This window comes from Ruditapes philippinarum, unplaced genomic scaffold, assembly GCF_026571515.1.
Source record: "Ruditapes philippinarum isolate M1 unplaced genomic scaffold, ASM2657151v2 ctg5437_1_1_1_1, whole genome shotgun sequence".
NCBI classification, from domain to species: domain Eukaryota; kingdom Metazoa; phylum Mollusca; class Bivalvia; order Venerida; family Veneridae; genus Ruditapes; species Ruditapes philippinarum.
In genome coordinates, this window is record NW_026863609.1 from 66930 (window position 1) to 79922 (window position 12993).

Below are 12993 nucleotides of genomic sequence, written 5' to 3' on the forward strand. Positions count from 1 at the left end.
TATATACTTAAAGGGAACTGAAGTCTAAGGGAACAATTGTGACCTACATGTGGTGATGTTGAAAATAGTCTAAATTAACAAGGGACATTTAAAGACATGCAAAATATTTTGACAGAAGATGTTAATGATTGATTGATTTGTAATTTTAAGACACTTAGATATGGTTACTATTAACAATACATAAAATATTTAAAATAACTTCGACTTATACAAATAACATTTTTGTTTGATAATACGCTGTTTTATTGATGACATTAGAAATCACGTGAATGTAAAAGGTCAATTATTAAAATGCTATTATTCTTTATATATTTTTTAAAAGCCTTTTATTTTTGGTGTAGATGTATAATCTTTTAAGCCTTTGCATTTGACAATGAATACATTCATAATGATTTTAAAATTAGGAAACCCTTTTGACTGACATAAGGATAACTGATGTCACATATGACACCATATGTCTATGATGACATGTGAGCATATCGTATGTAATAAGTCTCTTGAATAGAGATTATTTAACAAAGGTATATCTTGATTTATAATTAAAACTTACATCAGTATAATCAGAAGATGAAAGCATTTGAATGTATATCATGACTTTTAATTTAACACTCTATCCTGTGTATGTTTCATTATAAGTAAGCTGGACCCATTAAATGGTTCTTTAATGATCTTTTGGTTTCTCTTATATCAAAATCAATATCACAGAGTAGAAAAGGAATCAACATAATAATGAGCCGCGTCACGACAAAACCAACACAGTGGCTTTGCGACCAGCATGGATCCAGACCAGCCTGCGCATCGGCGCAACCTGATCAGGATCCATGCTGTTCGCTATCAGTTTCTCTACTTGTTACAGGGTTTGAAAGCAAACAGCATGGATCCTGATCAGACTGCGTGGATGCGCAGGCTGGTCTGGATCCATGCTGGTCGCAAACCCATTATGTTGGTTTTGTCATGACACGGCTCATATTATGAATAGTCATTGTGGTTCTAAATATGTGATTTATTGCTAATACTGGCATATTTTATTCTAGCTGACTGTATATATATTGCAAGCTTATAAATTAACTTTTTTTATCATTTCTTGCAAGAGCAGAAAGTAAAGACAATTACTCAAACTACATGTATATAATATTATAGTCATTAAGCATATATTACCAAAATGTTAATCATGAGAGCAAGGTTACTAGTATACATAAAACATTATTCTAATTTCTAAACTCTTGAGGGTTTAAAGCCCGTGTACTGCCCATATGGATGGGGAAACTTATCACGGATTCTCCAAACAGCACAGGCTGGCAGAGGTATTCTAACACCAGCACCCAAACGTCCATGCTTCCACAATGTGTAGTTGGTGTAGGCGTAGTAGCGGTTGGCAGCATTATAATCGTCTTCCCCTTCACCAAGCTGTTCATCGGGGAACACAAGTATGTCCCTTCGCATCATGCGAGCAAGCGACAGAACACGCTCGTCTAGCACCAATGTATCAAATTGCTGAAATAAACACAATAGCATTAGCAGAATGCATAAAGGGTTACAAGTAAAAAATATATAAGTTTGAAATTATTGTACGATAAAGCCAAGAACATAGCATCTTATTCACAAACAAAATGCTTTTAAAAAACAATAAATTTTGTAACTGACTATTAAAAAAGTATTTGATTTTATAATAACTAGCAGAAGTTACATATGTGTGTATTATTATTATCAACAACTTTTTTTAAATGAAATCAAATGTATATAACTTACTGGAGTTTGAGTGACACAAATTCTTTTGCCACAGCATACACGCTCGACTGCAGTTGGCATGTCACGACATTTTTGACAGCTGCACCAAGGCGGTGTCGGCTGTCCTCCTGGTGGGTGAAAGCCCCCTTCTGGTACCACACCTGGCCTCATAACAAAAAACATGAGGCCTGGATTTATTTGCACAGTATTCAGAAGAAGATCCTCCAATTCTTCCCTCGTCATCGCACGAATCTCATCCTGTGAAAAAATCATATGAAAGTAAAACAAACATTGATTATTGTGGTAAATCTATAATTTTACTACATGTACAGCTGTGATATACTAAGATGAACTTTTATGGATAATCGATAATTCTCCACAAGTTAACTGATTATAGTTGTCATTTACACATGCAGTAAAAGTACATATAACAAAGCAAGAGGCTGACATACACTTCTAAAAACTTTTGATACTTTTTGATTATGGCCAATGTCACAACAGACCTAAAATATTTCAAAACACTGGTGAATATGATAAAAAAAAACTCAGCAGAAGAGCAATTTACCATCAAAATCTGCTGCTGATCTTGTCTGCTTGCACCTACTGGGACATCAGACTCAACCTGTACAGTGGTTCCTCTTCCCCTTCCTCTTCCCCTACCTCTGCCACGACCTCGTGCTCCTCCTTGGCTTCGTCCTCCAACTCCTCGTGCACCCCTATTTCCTCTCCCCCTACCTCTCGGAGGCAACTCTGGTGAGTGTGACATTCCTGAAGTAATAGAAACATCTGTGTTGCTCTGAAAAACAAATGTAAAGAATTAGATCTATGATAGCACTTCCCCTGCAAGGCACCAAGAAAAATGAATCAATTGCAAAAAAATATTGTTCAAGAATACTATTAGGGGTAAGCTTGACCATTAAACTAACTAAACTCCAGTGTTCGCAATTAGCATTAGTCCATTAGCCCCTGACTACTAAATTTCTCACCGGGTTACCAACTTTGCACAGTAACAAGCCCAACCAGGCTATACATATTTTCAGAGGCAATATAAACAACTGTTTTGAACAAATGAATTGTGCTAGTGAAATGTCTTTTGGGCTAGTGAATATTCCAATCTGGTAGTCCAACCAGCCTAGTGGATTCAATGCCTGGTGCAGAGCATCAATTTAATAAATTACACCTAGCTTTTAAGGTTTTGCCTTAAAGACCACAAAGTACTGTTAGTTGAGGAGCAGGCAATCAAGCTAGCAACCACTAATATTACACTTCAGTGACTTACTACTGCACCACAGGTAGTCAACAGGTGCTGGAAAGTAATTTTGTTCTAGATGGTCAAGGGGTGATTTACCGTGATTATTATGACCATTCTTGGCATGGCAAATGTGTCAATACATGCATATATGTGTTGTGTACGAATCAACCCAGCTTCTATACATAGTCATGTTTTTCACTTGTGCATTTATGGAATAGTTTATTAAGTATAATGTTTACATGAAATGATATGAAAAATTTCAACTACTGTCAAATGCTATAATGTATGTTAATGACAGGTACCAATAAATCAGGTTCGTGTTTTTTTTGTTTTTGTTTTTTTTGTGTTTTTTTTTAAATTCATGATAATTGCACTCATGCGGTAAAACTACAGCTTTTGATCGGAAGATATAGGAAGATTGATAGGTTCAATAAATTATACCACCATCGCATTACAAATAAACGGCTACATTAAATATCAATACTTTGAAAAGGTAGCAAGCCACTGTTGAAAAAAAGGTAAAATTTATATTGGTAGTCTGTGATAAGCATCAACAGATAAAAAAATATTTTGATAAAATAAAAACAACATTTTAATGTAACATTTTTGTATGAAACAACTTATTTAGCCAGAGAATGAAAAGTCAAACGATCAAACGATCATCGATCGTAACATTCTGTCCAAAACTTTCGCATCCGAACTTGACATCATTCCTCGAAACCGCCGTCTCTTTGGGTATAATATCAAGATATATAAATATAGACAATATCAAAATATATAATACAATTGAAACAATAATGACCACATAGAATCAAACAATTATTTACTTACCGAAGAAGACGAAGACATAGCGTAGTTAACATGTGATTTTTGTCAGTTGACATCAATGTTGTTGTTGATTTAAGTCGCGCTGCATTTTGGGATAACTTGCATAAATTATGCAAATGAGAACGAGCCGACAGAATCCGATCATAACTCGGGATTATTCGTAAAAATGTTCGGCGATGATTTTATGCAAAACTTTGAGCCCTTTTTTTGTTACTTTTTTGCATTTTCTTCTTGCAGACGTTTGTCTATGTTCTAATTATAGCGTATACACTTTGACTGAGGATTTTTAGGGCTGATAGCGTTTTTATGATAAAATGGTATGGGTGAACGCTTATGGATCTTTAAATGGCAGAAAAATGCTTATTTGTTTACGTTTTGCTATCTTAATCACTGAATCTTTTTTATTCAAACCGCGATGACAAGGTTTAAATCCTTAACTACATCATTATAAATCACATGGTTTTTATTCTAAAGTAAAATATAATCTTCAAAATACGAGAAAATGATCAGAAAACGATTGATTGTAAATTCTCGTAGATTCTTTCTAAAATGATCACATTCGGTGCTCGTAAATCTAGGTCATTCAAAATCTACTTGAGTAAAATACAAATACAAGATAATACATTATTATGCTTAACACTATGCCCATTTATCTTAAATTCATAACTAGCTAACTAATATATGATCTAACCCACATATTGTTAATATTTTAGATAAATCGTCATGTTGATACCATGTCAATAAAGAGTATTGTATTGTATTGTATTGATAAGCTGGCTTTAATTACATTGTACAACAGCAGTCGAATTAGATACATTCACAGATTGGGTCAAGCCTGTATAAAATAGTTTTTGTTTGATTTAGTTTCGGATCAACAAAATAATCATTCATTAATGAGAACGGTATCATTTCAAAAAATAAATAAATAAAATTAAAAAAAATGTAGATTGTACTAGTAATTATTGATACTATATTCTACTAGCACTTTTTTCATTTATACTGAAAAGGTGCAGTTGATTTAAAAATGCTATTGTAATGGAAACATTTTTTAGCTAAGAGTGAAAATAAATCTGCAATAACTTTTTTTTCATAGTGAGTTAGATAGCGTGACCAGAAATCACTAAGTTAAACATTGATTCTCCCGGGAATGACGAAATAGGACTATGTAACTCAGAAACTTCAATTTAACACTTAACATTATAACATTTAACATGCAACCGCTTATGATTATGAATGCTTTTGACTGAAAAATAAAAGAGAAACACGTGTTTAAATTATAGTTGGTCTGGTTCCCGGCAGTGAATATCTTTTTAGCTAAAGGTTATTTTAGCACTTGATCTGATTATGTAATGAAGAGATATCAAATTTCTAATAATATGCATTAATTCAAAAGTATAATGCCGTTGACATTTCCATGAGTGATTATAGAAAATATTATCGCATAAAATGTTTCCCCTTTTTTTAAAGTAGGGCATTATAATTAACATATTAAGATATCAGATTTTGAATTCCCTCGGGATTATGTAAACATTTTTATTACAAAGTCGCAGTGATGTATGACACTAAAGTATACTTTTATCGCGAACTCTTTGTACTAAAAGATCTAGACCAAAACGACTTATAACATATGACTTTTATGAGAAGTCAAAGAAATTATATTTAACACTCAGTTTCCACAGCAATTGTTGAAATTAAAATATTAATTAGAATTAAAGAGAAACTTATTATTAAAATGCATGCTAATAAAAGTCACTTGAAAAGACAATTGTGGATATCGTACAACCGAATATCACAATTTGCGGAAACCTTGATGTACTAAAGAAGAATAAGAAAGTCCTAAAAGGGAATACAAACCTATTCAAATTTGCTTTTCTTCTTAATTGAATTGTTAAATTGTCGAAATTTTATGTAACATGTACATACACTTCTTGAACATAGTTTCTACTAGACCATTAAGACAAAAACTGCATTCTTTTCCAAGAACTTCTGATTCTTAACAATAATTTTACATTAATTTTTTTTTATATTTTGAGTCAAAAGCAAAACTTATTCCTTGTGAAAAGAAAGGCGAAAAATTGAAACAACATTGAAGAAAGGTAATGGATACATAGAAAATATATTATTCCAGCAAATTAGAGATGCAGATTGGATACCTCTTATGCCGGTTCTAGCGGGATTGATATATGTTGCACTCTTATATGATCTCTCATGAACAGATTCATTCAAACCGAGTAAGCATTTTGAATAAAATATTGTTGTTTTCATTACTTCCGAAAGATCACCCTTCTCGAGATTTGTGTACAAACAAAATATAATATTATACTCAATAATTATAACTTATCATAGCATAGTTCATTAGAAGGGCATCGAATGTATTACCAAGGGGTTGCTGGTACCATCTTCGGGCGTGGAGAAATTTCTTCTTGATAGTTTCTTTCTTCCGGGCGTCCGTGGCCGAATGGTTAAGGTCGTTGACTTCAAACCACTTGCCCCTCACCGCTGTGGGTTCGGATCCCGACAGGGACTTAAGATTCTTTCATGTGAGGAAGCTATCCAGCTAGCTTAAGGAACGTCGGTGGTTCTACTCAGGTGCCCGTTCGTGCCTGAAATAATGCACGGAAGGGCACCCGAAGTCTTCCTCCACCAGTAAAGCTGGAACGTCGCGATATGACCTATACTGTGTCGATGTGAGGTAAGACCCAAAATAAACAAAAAAACTTTCTTCCTTTGAGTCTAATGGTGAATTTTCTCACATCACCAATAAAGAAATTATGTGAGATAAGAAGACGGTCATTTGTGAAGAAATTGATAACTGCTTAGTAACTAATTTCCAAGCTAGAGCTCTGTAAGTTTTAACAGAAATCTGTATGCGCACGCAACAGTTATTCTATAGCTTTTATCAGATATAATCAATCTGGAGTTTATATCATGCGTAAAAGTAATTAAGACAGAGATCAAATTCCTGTAGACATAATCGTATTCAAAATATATATAGAAGTACTGAAAAGGTTACGAAAGGTTTAAAAATACATGATATACATGTAACTTTGAAAGAGAATAAAAGATTACTAAAATAGATAAAAAAACCACAAAGAACAAAATTGAAAATGTTGCAGACTCCGTAGGATTGAGTCTGATGAAAAGTGCAAACTAGATGTGTTCATAAGACCGTTAATATGGAACCAAGCCAGCGTATCATAAACAACTGAAATAACATGGAATTTGAAAAAAGCACACAATATATATTTTAAAGATAGAAATCCCGACTTATTCCAGATTTTTTGCCTTGTTGATCTTTGTTCTGATGTTTTTCAGCATTTACTCAACTGCAGGGATTTTGGTGCGTGAACGATTAACGTGCATGCTGTATTTCACACCAACTGCCATATTGATTAAATTGAATACGCTTTTATATCATATTTAGATTTATATCAAATGATTCTACAAACGTGCAAAAAAAAAGATTTTTCTTATCGTATTTATTTAATATAATTTGATATAATTATTAAATGTGCAAGAAAAATAATTTAACAATGGATGTAGATATTCGGTTCGTGGAATACAACTGTTAAGCGAAAACTCGACAGAGCCTCGTTTCAGCCGTAATCAAAAATATGATACACAAGATCAAGTAGGAAAAGCGTCGTTCAATGAAGCAACCCCCAAACGACATAGCAACAAGAACAAGAGGTAAGGAGCCCTGGAACCTACAAGCTGTACATTCCACGCCAGTCAAGGCAGTAGATGTAAGATCCTTATATTACCTTTTTTAACACCTTACAATCAATAAACGCTCAGAGTTTGCACCACGTGATGTTCCGATAGAAATCATGGTTGGACCCAATCTCATCGGTGACGCCTCATGTTCAATTCCAGAGTCCAACAAATCAATATCAAATGCATATCATACTTCATCCAGTCTCGTTTTAATTTTTAGGGGCGTTGGCCAAGTGAAACAGTATTTAAACGAGGAATGATATTTTTGCTGTTACTTTCAAACCTATGTGTTATTTAATTTATTACTCCGAACAAATACACCGTTGGTGCACAGTTTCTATTGCACACGTTTTAGTCACATTTGAATTAACAGTAATAATAGCTCCCCATTGGCTTTATCATACAAGTGAAGCTCACTAAAATTTCAGAATGGTGGCTTTTTACGAGATGACATTCAAAAATCGTTACTTAAAGACGTTTACTGATCGTGTGTTCATGACTTTTATGTGTAGAAGTAAATTGTTTTACAGAATATATTTTCTTCAACCTTTTTTAATGCTTTTTGACATCGTTTTCATTGGCTTTGTTATTTGCAATTTTCAACTTTTGACGTAAAAAGCTCAAAAAGTATTTGGCTTAAAGTCATAAAACTTTACAGGAATGTTGCTCAGCATGTGTTGTTGTGCACATGGGATTTCGCTTGTTGATTTATTGTTTTGTCAAAATTAATGCCCTTGACTTATTGAAGAAATTGCAATTTTCAATTTGTGTTACACATAACTAAAAATTGGAGTGGAGCTTACCAGTGTCCTATGGACACATTTCTACTTTTGGTATGTGATAGATAGAAAATTGTTATTTTAGCAAAACTCAGTTGACAAATTAAGACCTTTTGGAACTCAAAGTGCGTTGATATGTAGCATATTAATAACGCATATTTTGGTTCATGTCTAGTTTTTTGACAACAAAGTCCGTTTGATCCCACAGTGAACTGTTAAAGTGCTTCAAACAAGTGATCTAAATATTACTGCCCGCGCGAATCTAAATCATGTACATCATTGTTTCCATGAGCAAGAAACATTAATTACACTGACTGTGTTAAGAAACAGGTTTACAGATTGCTTCAATAAATTATAGCTTTCCACAAAATCGAACTTAATTTGTATTAGCAAATAAATGCCAAACTTAAAAATTTGATCATGATTAACGTTGTTAAACCGTTTCAAGGATATTTTCCAATGTTCTGTTAAAGAAGACAAACGATATCTGGCACACCGATTACCCGTCTAATGTCATTGTTTATGTTATTTGTAACCTGATTTTGTCTGTGACAAAAATTGAAGATCGACCTAAAAATGTCGTTAGTTTGAAATATTACCCTCTGGGTAAGAGAGTAAGAAATGGGAAAACTTTCTTTATAAGCAATGAGTACTTTCATAACTTCACAAGCTTGTATGATGAAACGTTAAACAATGAGTATTTCTTATTTATACGAAGCAACAATTTGTTGTCTGTATTTTCTCTCTCGGTTTTCATTCAAACAGCGCGAACATATTTCAGTTTGCAGTATTTGGCAGAATAATCGTACAGTTTTACTGTAGGTATTTTTTTTAAGAAAAAAGGAGTTGATGTCTTCGAAGTGTATCATATTGCAATGAACAGTGAATTTATAAACCTGTTGCTGTGGTTTAAATTTCTACATGAAAAATGTCAAATAGAAAATATGCGAGTTTTGGGAGAGATTTTGCATTAGTTTAGTTTGAGCTCGCCAGGACTGTATACAGTACGCTCACCGCGGGTTTTGCTTTTTCTGCGATACCACCGCGGACGATTTTTTTATCGCGGACAAACGCGGGGGTTCGTCCGCGATGAGAAGCCTAATTTCCCCGCGATCATCGGTATATTGTGTTGTTTCCACCGCGGACAAAATTCTGACGACCGTTCTTCATTCATCGATAAAATCAGTCACCCGTTTCCCGCGGGGGAACGCCATGGTCAGTTTGTCAGTATAAATTAACCTCCAAAAATAATAGACGTTTTATTATTTTTTAACGTCATCTTTTTTACACAATGCCTTGAAAATTGACCACAATCGTCTCCTTAAATGTTATTATACGTTAAATTATTTGAACGGAATTTGAAATAAAAATAATTACAGCTGTACCTGTTTTTGTTGTTGTTTTTGATATTCAATTGTATGTACTTAAAACTACATGTTGTCTACAAATATTATTAATCCTATGAACAATAATATCTTAAGATAAAAATAAAATGAAATAGTTTTAACTTGAACATCGGTCGATGGAAGTTCTTAAAAAATAACTGCCATGTGCTTGTTTGCCTTATATACATGTATGTACATGCATACTGTTCATAATAAAATAACAAAAAGTACAACGTCAAGTTTAACAAAATTCTGCAAACAAATCTATCCTCATCCGCGGGGTCACGCGGGTTTTGAAAAAGCCGCGCTGAGCGTACTGTAGTATTGTTTTGTATAAAAGACGTTTACGTGAAAAGATATTTCGTATATATACGTGATTTGTGTTTGTTTTGGGTGAAAATAATGATCAGAGTTCATTGTTTAAATGTATATGTATATGTTGATTTGAAACAGAAAAGATAAAAATACCTAAAAATAGTGATAGCTTAACAATTACATGCTAGTTCTCCAACTGAGATTATTTCAATCTTATGTCAGGCAGTGCTGCCAAGCCCCCATATCTTGGAAATTGGCTCTAGTATTTATTGCTAAATCTTTCCTTAGATAAATTAACGTCAAGGCAGTCATCCTCCTGACTGTATTCATCATTTTGCTGTTATTTACATTGTAGTACATTGTCATGCCATAAAATAAAACTTCAAATTACTTCTCTGGCAAAGCCCGTGAATAGGATGGCGTCTAGTCCGTTCAATTTAAAAAGAAAGAAAGAAGGAAAGAGAGAAAAAAAGACAAAATAAATAAAGAAAGAAATATGGAAGAAAGAAAGAAAGAAAGAAAAAAATATAAAAATAAATATAAAAAAGAATGAAAAGAAGCGGAAATGAAAGAAAGAAAGAAAACCTCCAAAACATTACAGCAAAATGGAATATAATAAACAATTGAACTTGATGCAATTATAAGGTCACAGGTAGCATTTGAGAAATAATACTGCATCACTATAGTAAATTGGAGGTCTATAATGCCATAAATAAGCATGTTTATAGTTAATATATTATATGTAGCAACAAACCACTAATATAATTAATTATCTATGGATGTAATGGATGTTTTTGGTAAGTGTGAGATAATTGATCCGATATTGCGTGCACTTACAATTTATCTTTAAACAGCTGTTGAAAAAATGTTCTAGAACATAATATTATTATTCACCAACTACATTTGTATATCGTAAAGAACTGAATTTATTTTTTAACAAGAAACATTTAATAAGAATATCCAAATTATCTATATCTCCTATATTTCATATATTTCTAGGTAATATTTAAATATTTATGGAAAATTGGTCCATTGTAGAATAGTCCACTTTAAACAATAAATTCTTACTGAACATTTCAACTTAAAAAAATGAAATGGCTACAAATATTCAGAGGAGTCTCAGGCTTTATTATAATTCAAATACGAGAAAATGTATTATACTTGAAAAACGTGAAAAAAGGGAAATTCTCGATGATAATACCATCAATTTACATACTGAATCTCGGCCAATGTATGTATCTCGTAAATATCACCAAAGAAAATTCTGTGTAACTATTGTTGTATGACATAACTGCCTTCAAGGAAATGAGGAAATGATCGATATCCCTTACTAGCAATCACCTCTGTGAAATTTGGTAGAATTACCAGATTGATCTGTCATTTAAAAATATGTGCAGGGTTTTTTTTCAAATAAATTCAGGAAATGTTATAAATAAGATACAAATCATAAGGGTAAGAAAAGGGGTGTTTCTTAAAGGGGCACACCCCCAAAGATAAACAAAAGCCGGGGAAGTTAAACGAATTGATATAAATACCAATCAATCATTTAGTCGGTTTTCTGTTGTTTTCTGTCGTTTTTTTTAATTTTCAAAAAGAAAAAAAAGTTTTAATGTCACCTAGTTATCTTCTTTAGATATATATTCTCGAAAACATAACAGTATTCCATCTTATTACAAGGTCGTTCCCTTCAAACCACTTGCCCCACATCACTGTGGGTTCAAATCCCGCCAGATACTTTTTTTCATACTAGAAACCGATCAAGCTACCGTACGGAACGTCGGTTGGGTGCTTTACTCAGGTGGAGGTCAACTTCGAACAGTAAAGCTGGACAATCGACTTATGACCTCCACTGTGATAGGTGCAACATAAAAAAGTAAAAAAAATATTACTATATGATAGAGAAAAACAGAATCATAAAAGAACGCCAAACATTAAGAAATATTTGCAATTAAATATTGACATGTAGGACTGAGTTAAAACAAAGCTATTTTTATATCTACTGCTTATATACATGTATAACTGCACGTACCAACTCAACAAAAAACACAATAACAGCGGTTCTTTGATATTTTATAATGACATCCTGTCCAATTTATTTGCCTTTTCCTGCTTGCTGTCTTGATGGATAGCTTGCTAGTGTGGTCCTGTGTTTGAGGATGCATTCATTTTATGCCGCCTGTCCTTATTGATCTTGTTTTTTCATAATAATTATGATAGATAATGTTACATTTTCTTACTAGGCAATATAGTTCTTACAATGAAATAATCGTTAAGTCGTACATGTTTATCTTTTACTTTTAATTTCTCGGAGTTAAAGGAAAATCGATTGAAAGACCTTACCTGAACTTGTAGGAAATAAAGAGGATATTATATGGAAATAGTAAAGGGATTTCAGGTCTAGTTGCTGTCTTTTTCGAGCTGAAATCATTATAATGTGTCTGTTTCGACATTAATTGGTAACTATAGTACATAATACAGTTAGTTAGCCAATCGCGGTTCATAGCCAATAACGGATCAGTCAGTAATTTAACGAAATATTCTCTTAACAGTTTTGAGCTTAAAAACGTTTTTACCTGAAAGTAATGTGCATTACGATGTTAGCTACTTGACAGCGGAAAAAAAATGTAAACATCCGTGTAATTCACATCAGTTTCACTCAGATGCTTAACCAAGCGTTTCCGTTTCTCGTGAAATTTAGCGCCATTGATAACACATATTTGAAATTGTTGCCTTATTTATCGTAAAAACTCGCAAGATATTTGATCAAAGCTGGTAGATATCTGATGCCCAATATGTTAACTACCTGCAACACCTAACGTTTAAAAAAAGATTGAGGAATTATTTTGATAGCGCTATTCAAATGAATCGCACCGAGATGTCCATCAGCGGATCATGCAATTTTATAGGAAGGGACCACCTCAGTTATCCAACCTGTTATAGAAAATATTTTTATAGAAAATTTTGGTTTGTATACCAAATAAATAAATAA

At 33.1% G+C, this 12993-nt stretch overlaps 1 protein-coding gene across 1 annotated transcript; it reads right to left on the reverse strand.

Moving 5' to 3' along the window:
• Nucleotides 1-408: 408 nt before the first annotated feature.
• LOC132722691 (uncharacterized) lies at nucleotides 409-3969 on the reverse strand. Its single transcript, XM_060707213.1, has 4 exons — nucleotides 3812-3969; nucleotides 2294-2524; nucleotides 1750-1986; nucleotides 409-1494 (listed from the first exon to the last, which is right to left on the reverse strand). Exons 1-4 carry the CDS (start codon nucleotides 3827-3829, stop codon nucleotides 1216-1218), a joined length of 765 nt encoding a protein of 254 aa, XP_060563196.1. The 5' UTR covers nucleotides 3830-3969; the 3' UTR covers nucleotides 409-1215.
• Between the last annotated feature and the right edge of the window lie 9024 nt (nucleotides 3970-12993).

Bases quoted from the DNA above. Each gene is read 5' to 3' on its own strand.
- LOC132722691 (XM_060707213.1), bottom strand. The intron at 1,987-2,293 runs GTAAATTGCTCT...ATTTTTTCACAG, and splicing joins ATCAGCAGCAGATTTTGATG to GATGAGATTCGTGCGATGAC. The intron at 1,495-1,749 runs GTAAGTTATATA...TGTTTATTTCAG, and splicing joins TTTGTGTCACTCAAACTCCA to CAATTTGATACATTGGTGCT.